The sequence below is a fragment of the Stegostoma tigrinum genome, chromosome 21 (assembly GCF_030684315.1).
Source record: "Stegostoma tigrinum isolate sSteTig4 chromosome 21, sSteTig4.hap1, whole genome shotgun sequence".
Taxonomy (NCBI): Eukaryota; Metazoa; Chordata; class Chondrichthyes; order Orectolobiformes; family Stegostomatidae; genus Stegostoma; species Stegostoma tigrinum.
Window position 1 is genome coordinate 14,988,135 of NC_081374.1, and position 13,189 is coordinate 15,001,323.

Here is a 13,189-nt window from a genome sequence, read left to right on the forward strand (position 1 = left end):
GTATGAGATTGGTACCAGGTGGTGATGGTGGTTTGAAGAGCTGGTGAGGGCATAACAGACTGAATGGCCTCCTTCCGCACTGTAAGGATTGACAGACTTGGAGTTAATATTTTGTATCCAATATTACTCCTTGGAAACTAAAGTGGGCTCAAAAAGTGCAGTGGGAACGTTTGGGGTGGGGTGGGGAATGAGAAAAATCGAACAGATGGTACTCAACAGCGAAAGGCAAAGTCAGTGCTAATGCTCAGAGAAAAGATTTAGATGGACAGGAGGTGTTAATTGCAAGTGTATAACTATGACTCTAAGTGTTAAACAACAGAAAGTAGGACAACTCTACGCAATCTAGACATGGGGAGGGCTGATTAAAAATGGTTGGAGCTTTTTGAACACAATATTGTATCCTAAAGGCTGTAAAGTTCCTGAGGGGAGAGGAGGTACTGTACCCCCAGCTGTTCACTATCAACACACATCGAACCATAGAATACTTAGTGTGGAAGCAGGCCATTTTGCCCATCAAGTCCAAGTCAACTCTCTGACCCACTTAGACCCACTCCCGTCCCGTATCTCTAACCCTGTATTTCCCATGGCCAATCTACCTAACCTGCACATCTTTGGAGGGTGAATTTTAAGCAATGAATATGATAGGCCTGATAATTGCTGCTTCAGCTGCAAAGTGAGCTTGGGACCTTGAACTTTGCGAAAGGGAAGTGGTAAGTATTATACTTTCTGCAGTTATATGGGACATTTCCATCAGGGTGGGGTGGCATGGTGGCTCAGTGGTTACTGCTGCTACCACCTCGCAGTGCTGGAGACCAAGGGTCTATTGCAGCCTCAGGCGACTGTCTGTGTGGACTTTTGCACTTTCTCCCCATGTCTGTGTGGGCTTCCTCCAGGTGCCCGGTTTCTCCCCCAGTAATTGCAAGACCAAATGCAAGACTGAGTGGCTGTTCTACAGAACATCTCTACCCTCTTAAGCAATGACCCTCATTACTAATCGCTTTCCATTTGAATGCACAATACTGCCTCTCGGATCCAACACTTCTGACCTCCTTCTGAAGAAGGGGTCACTGGGCTCGAAATGTTTCTCTCCACAGATGCTGCCAGACCTGCTGAGTTTTTCCAGCAATTTCTGATTTGCAGCATTTCAGTTTTTACTTCTGACCGCCTGCACAGCTGCAGCAAAGCCCAAAGTGAACGGGAGGATCAGCACATCTTTTTCTGTTTCGGCACGGTGTTGCTTTCAGGATTCAACGCTGAGTTCAACAACTTCAAACCATTTTGCTTATTCCCTTCCCTCAGTTCTTGGTTACATGGATTTTCTCTCAGTGGATGTAATCAGTTTTCTGCTATTAACATCTACTCTTCAGCTCTATCCCTACATTACTGCTATCATTAGCACCCTTTTCACCTTTTGCTCTGGGACATTTTTAACCATCTGTTCTACTTGCATCTCCTTCCTGCTCTTCTACATAAGAAGAGAATCCCTACAGAGTGGAAAGAGGCCATTTGACTCATCAACTCTGCATTGACCCTCTGAAGAGAATCTCACCGAGACCCAGCCCCCAACCCTATCCTTGTAACAGCATTAATCATGGTTTATCCACCTAGTCTGCACATTCCTAGAACACTACACGCAATTTAACATGGCCAATCCATCCGGCCTGCACATCTTTGGACTTGGGAGGAAACCGGAGCACCCAGAGGAAACCCATGCAGATAGGAGGAGAATGTACAAACTCTACACAGACAGTCACCCAAGGCTGGCATTGAACCCAGGTCACTGGTATAGAGGGGCAGCAGTGCTAACCACTGAGCCACTGCGCTGTCCAATGCTTCAACGGCAGCACCTTTCTAGTCCCCATTAATTCTGAAGGGGAATCATACCGGATGTGAAATATTACCTTTGCTTCTCTCTCCTTACAGGCTGCCAGACCTAATGAATTTCTTCAGCAGATAATAAGGTGTGGAGCTGGATGAACACAGCAGGCCAAGCAGCATCTCAGGAGCAGTAAAGCTGACGTTTTGAGCCTAGATCCTTCAGCATATTGTTCTTATTCTAGTTCCTGCCTCAATGTGACAGATTTGATGAATTCAAAAGTGGCCTGTGAAATTATTATTCATGAAGGTTTTCACCTTAATTGGTGAGATTGGAAACAAAATAATGAATACGGAAACAGATTGGTTCCTTAAAGTAAAGGAAAAGGAACAACATCCGTTGCATTTATTTTGAAACTTAAACATAAATGTGGACCATAGAAGGGATTTGTGGTCTTAGGATAGCCCAGGATATTGATACAAATCGCCTTTCATGATGAATTGTACCAAAACTCACCAATAGCTTTAGAGACCGTAGAATAATTTTCTTTGTGTCACCAACAATGTTGACAAACCTCCCATAAATAGGCACATAAGGACATAACTGTACAGGTTTTCCCTCAAAGCAATCCTGTTCTTTTAAAAAAAACTCTGTAGAAACTCCAGAAAGACAGTTGCTTAAATTTTAGTTTCCCTGAATTATTAGCATCTGCACTAATTTATGGTAAAAGCTGTGACCTTTTATAGTTCAGCAGCTGATTACACAGTCCAAAATTTCACATTTTGCCGCAACCTTTGACACGATTCAGTGGAATATTTATTTCTGATTGTGAACAGTTTTTCCTCAAAACTCATTTGCATTAGTGCCTCAGCTCTGAGTCTGTAGGAAGTTATACAAACCAGGAACTTATCAAATATGTTTTAAAATGACTTTGAACGTCACGCAAAACTTTGGAAAAGATTATTCGTGCCTCCTACATTGATCACATGTTCAGTAAAACCAGCTTACTCTCAAAATTTATTTTTTAAAAAAGATGATTTTCCAAAAAAAATTTCAAAAGGATCTGAATGTTGCCAGCAAGGCCTGCACTAATTGCCCTAATCACATTTGTCATGGTGCTGATAAAACATCTTCCTTTCAAACAGCTGTTGTCCATGCTATTAAGGAAGGAGTTCCAGGATTCTGACCCAGCCTCAGGGAAGGAGCCGCAACATATTTCCAAGTCACAGACGTGTGAGAATTGGAGGGAAACTTGCAGGTACTTTTTCCATGAATCGCAGACCTTGTCTTTCTAAGTGGAGGAGGGATGGGTTAGAAACATAATGCATACTAGCCTGGTCCAGTTATTGTAGTGGATTTTGTAGATGATATACACTGCTGGGGTGCTGATCAAGTGTGTCGCTTTAGCTTGGATAGTGTTGAGTTTCCTTCTTGTGGCTGGATTTGCGCACATCGAATATGCTCCATTTGGCTCAATCAGACTTCTGACTGTAGATGGTGGACAGGCCTTGGAGAATCAGCATGTAGTTCCTCAGTCTAGGATTCGTAGCCGAGGTAACAAGGTGTGGTGCTGGATGAACACAGCAGGCTAGGCAGCATCTTAGGAGCAGGAAAGGGTCTAGGCCCGAAACATCAACTTTTGTGCTCCTAAGATGCTGCTTGGCCTGCTGCGTTCATCCAGCTCCACACTTTGTCATCTCGGACTCGCCAGCATCTGCAGTTCCCATTATCTCTAGGATTCATAGCCTCTGTTTTTGTGGTCACAGTGCTTGTATGAATACTCCAATTCAATGTTTGGTCAAGATGTTTAGTGGGGATTTCTGTGATGTTAATGCCATTGTATGTTAAAGGGAGAAGGTAAGCTTCTCTCTTTTTCGAGATGGCCATTGTCTGGAAATTGTTAGTAGGAATTATATTATAGTCATGTTTGCTGAATGGTCAGTTGAGAAAACTTCACTACACAATCAGCCATTCTTCTCAAAAACTTGAATATATTTTGTTTGCATTCTATCCAAATTTTAAATAGCAATGAAGATTCTTACTGATAAATCTACACCTAATTCAATGAGAGTATTGTCATAAGCTCCAAATAAAATCTGCAGTTCAAACTATATGAAGCAATAATTAAATCTCAACAGTGGAACTCAAAGAGGACTAGCTAATTAGAACAATTTAGTTCAGCAAAATATCATGAGATATTGTGACACTTTGTTTGTGCTCATTCCCTGTAAATTTGTTAGGTTGAGACGGAACAATAGAATCAGCACCTAGGCAAACAGACCAATAATTAAAAAGGACACCCATGTCGACTTTCACTCCGCCAAGAAATGGGAGCATTAAAGTAGTGTTCTAGATACTAGTGGAATCCCAGACTGATGTCATGCTACTTTAAATTTCAGAATAAGTAACTTTTGCTCAGCCAAATTTGAAGGTGAACTTCACAGTGCTTTTGAAGGACAAAATTGCTTTGATAGTCAACTGACAGATACTCCACACTACGGTTAACCTTTTCCAAACTTGATCAAACAGGGCACCTATTGCCAATTTTTTTTTGGAAGAACTGACAGGAATTAACTTAAGGGCAATGTTTGTTTGAAAAATGCCACCTTCAGTCCGTTTTAATGCTTTTAGGTACAAAAACACCATAGCCACTGAACATTAAAACTTACTGCAAAATCATGCAAATCTGATATCTTTTTAACTGTTCTGAATTTAGTGACTGAAATGTTTTGTTTACTTAAATATATTGCATGGTCAGTGGTAAATGAAGTTGGGTGTATCCTAGAAACGCATCTGTAAGTTCACAAAAGCCACAAGATGTTCAGGTAGCTCCTATGCAGTGGATTGCTATTTTAGTCCAAAAGTGGAGGATACGATTTTGCTCACTGTTACAACAGTAACTCCAGATAGTGGTGCAATGTTGAAAAGCAAACGAATAGATCGGCAAAATTTGGTTTGTTTTCACTTCAGCATCAGAGGCCGAGAGGCGACCTGACAGAAGTTTACAAAATTATAACAGGTATGGATAGAATGGATAGTTGGAATCTTTTTCCCCAGGGTAGAAATGTCAATTACTAGGGGACATTGGTTTAATGTAATTGGGGGGGGGGGAGTGAAGAAGTGTGGAAGAGAGAGTTTAAAAGGAGAGTAGAGTAATGTGTCCAATCACTTGCGCACCAATCCCCCCCACCAAACCCCTGATACAGAGGGTGGCAAATGCCTGGACAACGCTGCCAGTCAAGGTGGTAGAAGCAGATAAACACGACAATGTTTAAGATGCATCTTGATAGATACATGAATAGTTAGGTAGAGAGATACGGACCATGTACAGGCTAAAAGGTTTTAGTTTAGAAAGGCTTTCTAGGACTTGATTCTGTGCTGTACTGTTCTTTGTTGCACAATAGGAACCAGACACTTGACCTTATCTATGGGAGGCAGCTCCAGTTTATGCAATTGCAAGGAACACAGCAGCAACCTACCTTTTAATAGGACTCAGTGAAGAGTACAAAAGGTGTCTGTCTATTGGAAAGAAAAGATGTGATTGCACTGGACGAGAAGTTCAAAGGTGATTCTCTGGGATAGAATATCCAGCTTCTCCTCATAGCTGAAATTAACTCGGGGTGAGATTCTTTGGTGTACAGATATTTGAGGGGTACCTGATAGAGGTGCACAAGCTTAAGGAGCATGAACAGGGTGAATAGAAAACAGTTATCTGAAAGGTGAATAATGAGGGGGCATAATTTTAAAGTGGAAGGCAGGAGGTTCAGAGGAGATTAGGGGAAAGTTTTATTTCCTCAAGAGTGTGGTCGGGGTCTGAAATGTACTACTGAGGCAGAAAATCTCAGTCTTTTAAAAAAGGCGCTTGGATGAGCACTCGAAGGGTCATAACATTCAAGATTATGGGCCTAGAGCAGTAAAGTGAGACTCGTATAGGTGCAGTATTTTCAGTGGAACAGACAATGGGTCGAATGGTTTCTTCCATACTGAATGATTCCATGACACTGTCAAAGTGTTTGGGCAAACTGATAATCAGATTTACATTTCAATTCAAAGGCCATTTTCCCAACAATGCACACCCCGCCCCCACCACTCCACTCCACTTCACTGCTACATTGCAGTTTGAGAATGTGCTCCAATATCTTGTCTGTGATGTCAAACTAACATCATTTGAATCAGAGGCAATGGCGCAGCCACTGAGCCAGGCAGACAATTCCCAATTTAACAATGTATTCCATGAACATCAGCCATAACTTAGTGACTCAAGATTAAAGGAAAATCAGAGTACCATAGCAAAGCCGACATCAGCCTTCTTCAGCGCTGGACCATCATTTGTCCCATCCCCAGTCACAGCCACCACTTGCCGCATCTCTCCAATTGTGCTGTCAATGATACCTGTTCAAAGAAAATCAAGTTCAATTGAGACCATGCAATGTACAGTTCTTTAAGTGGAAACAGTACCAGAGGTGTTGTATTTCTTCACTATTTTACCTGTAGTCAGCAAAAGCATCTCCAAGTTATTATCCAATAATAAATAATGCAATATTTGTTTTCAAGCAATTGCATTGTCTATGTTACCATTAAATTGTGTTCTAGATACTCTTAGAATATAATGTAATAAAGTGTGGAGCTGGATGAACACAGCAGGCCAAGCAGCATCTCAGGAGCACAAAAGCTGACGTTTGGGGCCTAGACCCTTCATCAGAGAGGGGGATGGGGTGAGGGTTCTGGAATAAATAGGGAGCGGGGGAGGCGGACCGAAGATGGAGAATTCCAATTTCCTGGCCCCCAACACCTCATTTTCACCACGGACGTCCAGTCCCTATACACCTGTATCCCTCATGCAGATGGCCACAAGGCCCTCCGCTTCTTCCAGTCCCGCAGGCCTGACCAGTCCCCCTCCGCCTAGCCGAACTCGTCCTCATCCTCAACAACTTCTCTTTTGATTCCTCCCACTTCCTACAGACAAAGGGGGTGGCCATGGGCACCCGCATAGGCCCCAGCTATGCCTGCCTCTTTGTAGGTAACGTGGAACAGTCCCTCTTCCGCACTTACACAGGCCCCAAATCCCACCTCTTCCTCTGTTACATTGATGACTGTATCGGCGCCGCCTCTTGCTCCCCAGAGGAGCTCGAACAGTTCATCCACTTCAACACCTTCCACCCCAACCTCAAGTTCACCTGGGCCATCTCCAACACATCCCTCACCTTCCTGGACCTCTCTGTCTCCATCTCAGGCAACCAGCTTGTAACTGATGTCCATTTCAAGCCCACCGACTCCCACAGCTACCTAGAACACACCTCCTCCCACCCACCCTCCTGCAAAAATTCCATCCCCTATTCCAATTCCTCTGCCTCCGCCGCATCTGCTCCCACGATGAGGCATTCCACTCCGGCACATCCCAGATGTCCAGCTTCTTCAAGGACCGCAACTTTCCCCTCCACAGTGGTCGAGAACGCCCTTGACCACGTCTCCCGCAAAACATCATTCACACCCCGCCCCCGCCACAACCGCCCAAAGAGGATCCCCCTCATTCTCTCACACATTACCCCACCAACCTCCGGATACAATACATCATCCTCCGACACTTCTGCCATCTACAATCCGACCCCACCACCCAAGACATTTTTCCATCACCACCCTCGTCTGCTTTCCGAGAGACCACTCTCTCCGTGACTCCCTTGTTCACTCCACACTGCCCTCCAACCCCACCACACTCGGCACCTTCCCCTGCAACTGCAAGAAGTGCTACACTTGACCCACACCTCCTCCCTCACCCCTATCCCAGGCCCCAAGATGACTTTCCATATTAAGCAGAGGTTCACCTGCACATCTGCTAATGTGGTATACTGTATCCATTGTACCCGGTGTGGCTTCCTCTACATTGGGGAAACCAAGCGGAGGCTTGGGGACCGCTTTGCAGAACACCTCCACTCGGTTCACAATAAACAATTGCACCTCCCAGTCGCGAACCATTTCCACTCCCCCTCCCATTCTTTAGATGACATGTCCATCATGGGCCTCCTGCAGTGCCACAATGATGCCACCCGAAGGTTGCAGGAACAGCAACTCATATTCCGCTTGGGAACCCTGCAGCCCAATGGTATCAATGTGGACTTCACCAGCTTCAAAATTTCCCCTTCCCCCACCGCATCTCAAAACCAGCCCAGCCTGTTTCCGCCTCCCTAACCTGATCTTCCTCTCACCCATCCCCTCCTCCCAGCCCAAGCCGCACTTCCATCTCCTATCTACTAAACTCATCCCACCTCCTTGACCTGTCCGTCTTCCCTGGACTGACCTATCCCCTCCCTACCTCCCCACCTACACACTCCTCTCCACCTATCTTCTTTTCTCTCCATCTTTGGTCCGCCTCCCCCTCTCTCCCTATTTATTCCAGAACCCTCACCCCATCCCCCTCTCTGAAGAAGGGTCTAGGCCCAAAACGTCAGCTTGTGCGCTCCGGAGATGCTGCTTGGCCTGCTGTGTTCATCCAGCTTCACACTTTATTATCTTGGATTCTCCAGCATCTGCAGTTCCCATTATCACAGAAAGATATTTTCTGTCAGTACATCAAAATTAATGTCACGTCAGTCTAAAAAAAGAAAGACTTCAAATTAGACTTTTCTCTACAAAGTTTTGCTTTTGCTATGGAGGAGAGGGTGGTTGGGTGGGGGAAACCAAAGCAAGAATCAGCCTAAAGTCTTAAAGTTATTTTGGAAATTGGTTTTTCTTGAAAAAAACATTCTCTCCAATAATTCTGGACTACAGCTCCATAGGCACTGGTGAAGCCTTACACTGCAATGCTTAACTTTTACTTTTGTGGCCCTTGACAGTCACTTTCATTATGGTCTTCAATACTACGAACAAAGAAAATTACTGCACAGGAACAGGCCCTTCAGTCCTGTAAGCCTGCAATGACATGCTGCCTGTCACAACTAAAACCCTCTGCCCTTCCCAGGACCATTATCCCTCTACTCCCATCCTATTCATGGATTTGTCAAGACACCCTTTAAAAGTCACTATCGTATCTGCTTCCACTACCTCCCCCAGCAGTGAGTTCCAGGCACCCACCAGCCTGTGTAAAAAACCTGCCTCGTACATCACCTTTAAACCTTGCCCCTTGAACATATGCCCCCTAGTAACTGACTCTTCCACCCTGGGAAAAAGCTTCTGACTGTCCAATCTGTCCATGCCCTTCATAACCTTGTAGGCCTCTATCAGGTCATCCCTCAACCTCTGTCGCTCCAGTGAGAACAACCCAAGTTTCTTCAAAGTACTAGTTACTGAAGTGCAATCGATTAAGTGACCAGTCATAGTCTGCTGTCCTTGGAAGTAATAAACAACTATACAGGGGAACACAGGTGCAGGAGTAGACCATTCAGCACGTCAAGATGGCTCTGCCATTCAACATGACCATGACTGATTACCAATGGTGTACCAGTTATTTGGACAATCTGAAATCTAATCAACCTAGGCTATAAATATATTCAGACTGAGTTTCCACAGCATTTTGGGGTAGAGAATTCCAAAGATTTATCACTTTCTCAATAAAAACCAAATCTCTTCACTTCAGTATTAAATGGCAACCCTTCATTTCTAAATTGTGCCTTCTGGTTATAGACAGGCACCTACAACCTCATCCATCTTTTTCAGTATTTCGTAGTTTTCAACAATCATTTCTCTTTCTTTGAAACTCGAGAGAACACAAGCCCAGTTTGCACAGTCTGCTCTTTATTGGACAGTCCTGCCATCCTGCGAACAAGTCCAGTGAATCTTTGCTGCACTCGCTCTAAGGAAATAATATCCTTCCTGAATTAAGGAGACCAAAAAGGCACACCCTACATCAGGTGTGGTCTATCCAAGTTCCTACAAAGTAAGGCTTCATTATTCCTGTACTCAAAACCTCTTGCAATAAAGCCTAATGCTCCATTAGCTTTCTGAATAGCTTGTTAGCCTTCAGAGACTTATTGACAAGGATACCTAATCCCTTTCACATATCCAAACTTAACCTCTCACTATTTAAGAAATGCACTGCATCTGTTTCACCTCCCAAGTTGGTGACATTTTTCCACGTTATATTACATCTGCCATGTTCTCGCCCACTCACCAGGGCTGTCCTGATCCTCGTGAAATATCTTTACATCTTCCTGCCATGCACATTCCTGCTTGGCTTTGTAACATTTGCAAATTTAGCAATATTACGTTTGTTCTCCACATCCAAATCACTGACATAAACTATGAACAGCTAAGGCCCAAGTACAGATCGTTTCAGTAAGTCTCGAGACACAGTCTGAGATCAGGAGAATGACCTATTTATGCTCACCTTGTGTTTTATGTTTGTTAGCCAACCCTTATTCAATCATAGTACGTTATCTCATACTCTATGTACTTCAAAGTTTTGCTAGCTAACCTTCTGTGGGGACTTTATCAAAAGCCTTCTGAAAATCCAAGTATACATTATCCTTCAATTCTCCTTTATCAGTAACATCCTCACAAAAACCTACGTGTCCCTAATACTGGATAGACTGCAATAGTATAACTGAGGAGAGGTAGAGAATCAAATCTCTGACATTGTGCATTAACTTGCAAAATCACAAAGAGAAACCAAACATCCTTTTGTTCCAAGGGAAAGAAAATTGAACTGAGACGCAAGTACTGAAGTGCTTTTGGTCATCAAGCATCATAAATTATTTGCAATAACATGGTTTTTTGCACATCCACTACTTTAAGGGCAGAAACTTCCCAAGTCTGGTATTGCCTTATCAATAATTCAAAACAAATGGTAGAAAATAATATCAAATTGTTGATTTTTCAGCACTGAGGATCTATTTTGCAAATGATTGAAGCCATTAATTAACATAGCTGCGCTTCTGCTTCCCATTTGGGCAGTAAGAAGCTCTTTAGACACTTAATTAGAAAAAAAACAGACTTGAGGGAAGACACCATGTGGCAGTATGAAGCTCCCTGTAACTTTGCTTGCTTTGAAATTGAAAAATTCAGTCCGTATACCATTTGCAAATCATGGCATCTGGATGCAATGCATTCAGGGCTGACAAGTTAACTTCAGCAAAGACTATTCCGACAGTTTCATACTGAAAGATGCCTTTTCCTCAGGTACACAGATAATCTTGAATTTGGTATGTAACCTTGATGAGAACTGGCACCCTCCCCCAGACACACATGCGCTCACGCACACACAAAATGAACTGTAAGCAGTTAAAGGAACTCAACTCATTTATTAATAATAAATTTACCCTCATTAGTTACCCAGAAGTACGCTTATGTATGTTTCTGCTCCCCCATCCCATTTACATATAGGGGGGCCAAGTATTTCAAAATAGCTTGAGCAATAATGGCTCAATGGTTGCAATCAGTTGACAGAAATACCCCTTTCAAAACTATCACAAATCAAAATCAACTTAATGGAGTTAGGAAGTTAACAAGATGTGGGGCTGGATGAACACAGCAGGCCAAGCAGCATCTTAGGAGCACAAAAGCTGACGTTTCGGGCCTAGACCCTTTTTTTAAAAAAGATTAGATTCCCTACAGTGTGGAAACAGGCCCTTCGGCCCAAGAAGTCCACACCACCCCTTGAAGCATCCCACCCAGATCCATCCCCCTATAACCCACACATCCCTGAACACTAGGGGCAATTTAGCATGGCCGATTCACCTAGCCTGCACATCTTTGGACTGTGGGAGGAAAGCGGAGCACCCGGAGGAAACCCACACAGACACAGGGAGAATGTGCAAACTCCACACAGACAGTCGCCAGAGGCTGGAATTGAACCCGGGTCCCTGGTGCTGTGAGGCTGCAGTGCTAGCCACTGAGTCACCGTGCCACCCTTCTTGCTGCTTGGCCTGTGTTCATCTAGCCCCATACTTTGTTATTTTGGATTCTCCAGCATCTGCAGTTCCCATTATCTCTGATCTTAATTGAGTTAGAAAGGTGCCTCTCCACCTATCTGGAATAAAATAGGCCAGTTTCAGCACTGCAGGTTTGAGGTTTCACATCATATTTCATTTGTTTTTCTTTGTGCAGATTGCTGTACCTCCAGAGTTGTGCATTTTTTAAAGAACGGTCTTTTCAATTAACTGATATTTGCATATCATTGACTTTTTTAAAGAAAAGGACAGCACAACACATTTTGCAGTTTGTATCTGAATTATGGACAACTACAGATACAAAACACTTCATGCAGCTTTATTCCAATGAATCAGATTTCTCAAATGCAATTTCATGGATATAAATTTGTATTAATGTTCAACTCTCCATCCTCATTTCCACTTCCTACTGATCTGTAACATTGTGGATACATTGAAAACAATGCAAATCATCCTTACCCCCTCCCCCCAATAAAATTACTCCAAAAATCAAGAATAGGCAATATTTGCAGGCTAAATCCAGTTTTATAGTATACCAGTAGGGAACAGTGCAACTGTCTTACGGAATAAAACTTCATTCAGATACCTTTCACTAGTGTGTGTTTATCTGTTGGGGATGATCGTGCAAGTACTCGGAGACTTGGCCAAACTTTATCAAGGCGTTCTTGTTCAACCTTAGAAAATAAAAACATTATATAATGAAATTTCTTGGTAATAATTGATGCCAGAATTATAAAGACAGAATGCTAAACGACGGTATACAAGTTTCCCAACCAGCTGTCTGAAGCATCCAAAAGATTCATAAGCTAAGAAAGACTACATACTTAATACTGTATTCCATCATTTAAGTAGTTAAACACCACAAAAGACATATCGCCATTTGTGCTCCCACTTGTGTTGGTACAGAAATTGTTCTGGAAAGGGTTTTGCTGCTTTTGGAAACTAACACAAAGTCTTGGGTTGAAAAAATTTGGAATTACACACATACGTACAGAAAAGAATCTCACCACTTAAACAGAACAAAAACAGACAAAAACCTTTGCAAGTGAAAGTGAAACTACACTTTAAAGGACAGTAGACACAAAGTTTTGATGCATTCCTTCAATGCTTCCAGGTAGTGGAAGCATGTTTCCAGCATAACGCTAAAAGCAGCTTTCAGCACAAATGCATCAAGATGCCATGACCAAGCAATAGGGAAACTATCACTTGAACATGCATTTACCTAAATTTTCCACCTGCATAAGTTGAAGTAGGATGTGTTATCGTTTACTAGGTTACCTTAATTTAAGCAAATGCTCTAGGTATCAGGAACACCACTGACTGGAAGTTCACTCACTTACAGAAGGGAAATAGAAACTAACACATTAGGAATATTTAAACACACCCCCCAAGCCCATTAAAAACTAAGGGTGGATTTTTCACTTCAAGAACATGCACTACCTTCAATTCCTCATCTGGGTGAAAGATGTACCAGTACAAATGTGCAAGTGAG

General features: G+C 43.1%; 1 protein-coding gene across 6 annotated transcripts in view; it reads right to left on the reverse strand.

Moving 5' to 3' along the window:
* Positions 1 to 13,189, reverse strand: part of LOC125462795 (plasma membrane calcium-transporting ATPase 1-like) — a 235,750-nt gene that overhangs the window by 38,578 nt on the left and 183,983 nt on the right. For all 6 annotated transcript variants that reach the window (XM_048553178.2, XM_048553176.2, XM_048553177.2 and 3 more), the window contains 2 exons: positions 12,284 to 12,371; positions 6,102 to 6,208 (listed from right to left, as the gene is read on the reverse strand). In XM_048553178.2, coding sequence (XP_048409135.1) covers positions 6,102 to 6,208; positions 12,284 to 12,371 — 195 coding nt within the window. The remainder of the gene's footprint in view (positions 1 to 6,101; positions 6,209 to 12,283; positions 12,372 to 13,189) is intronic.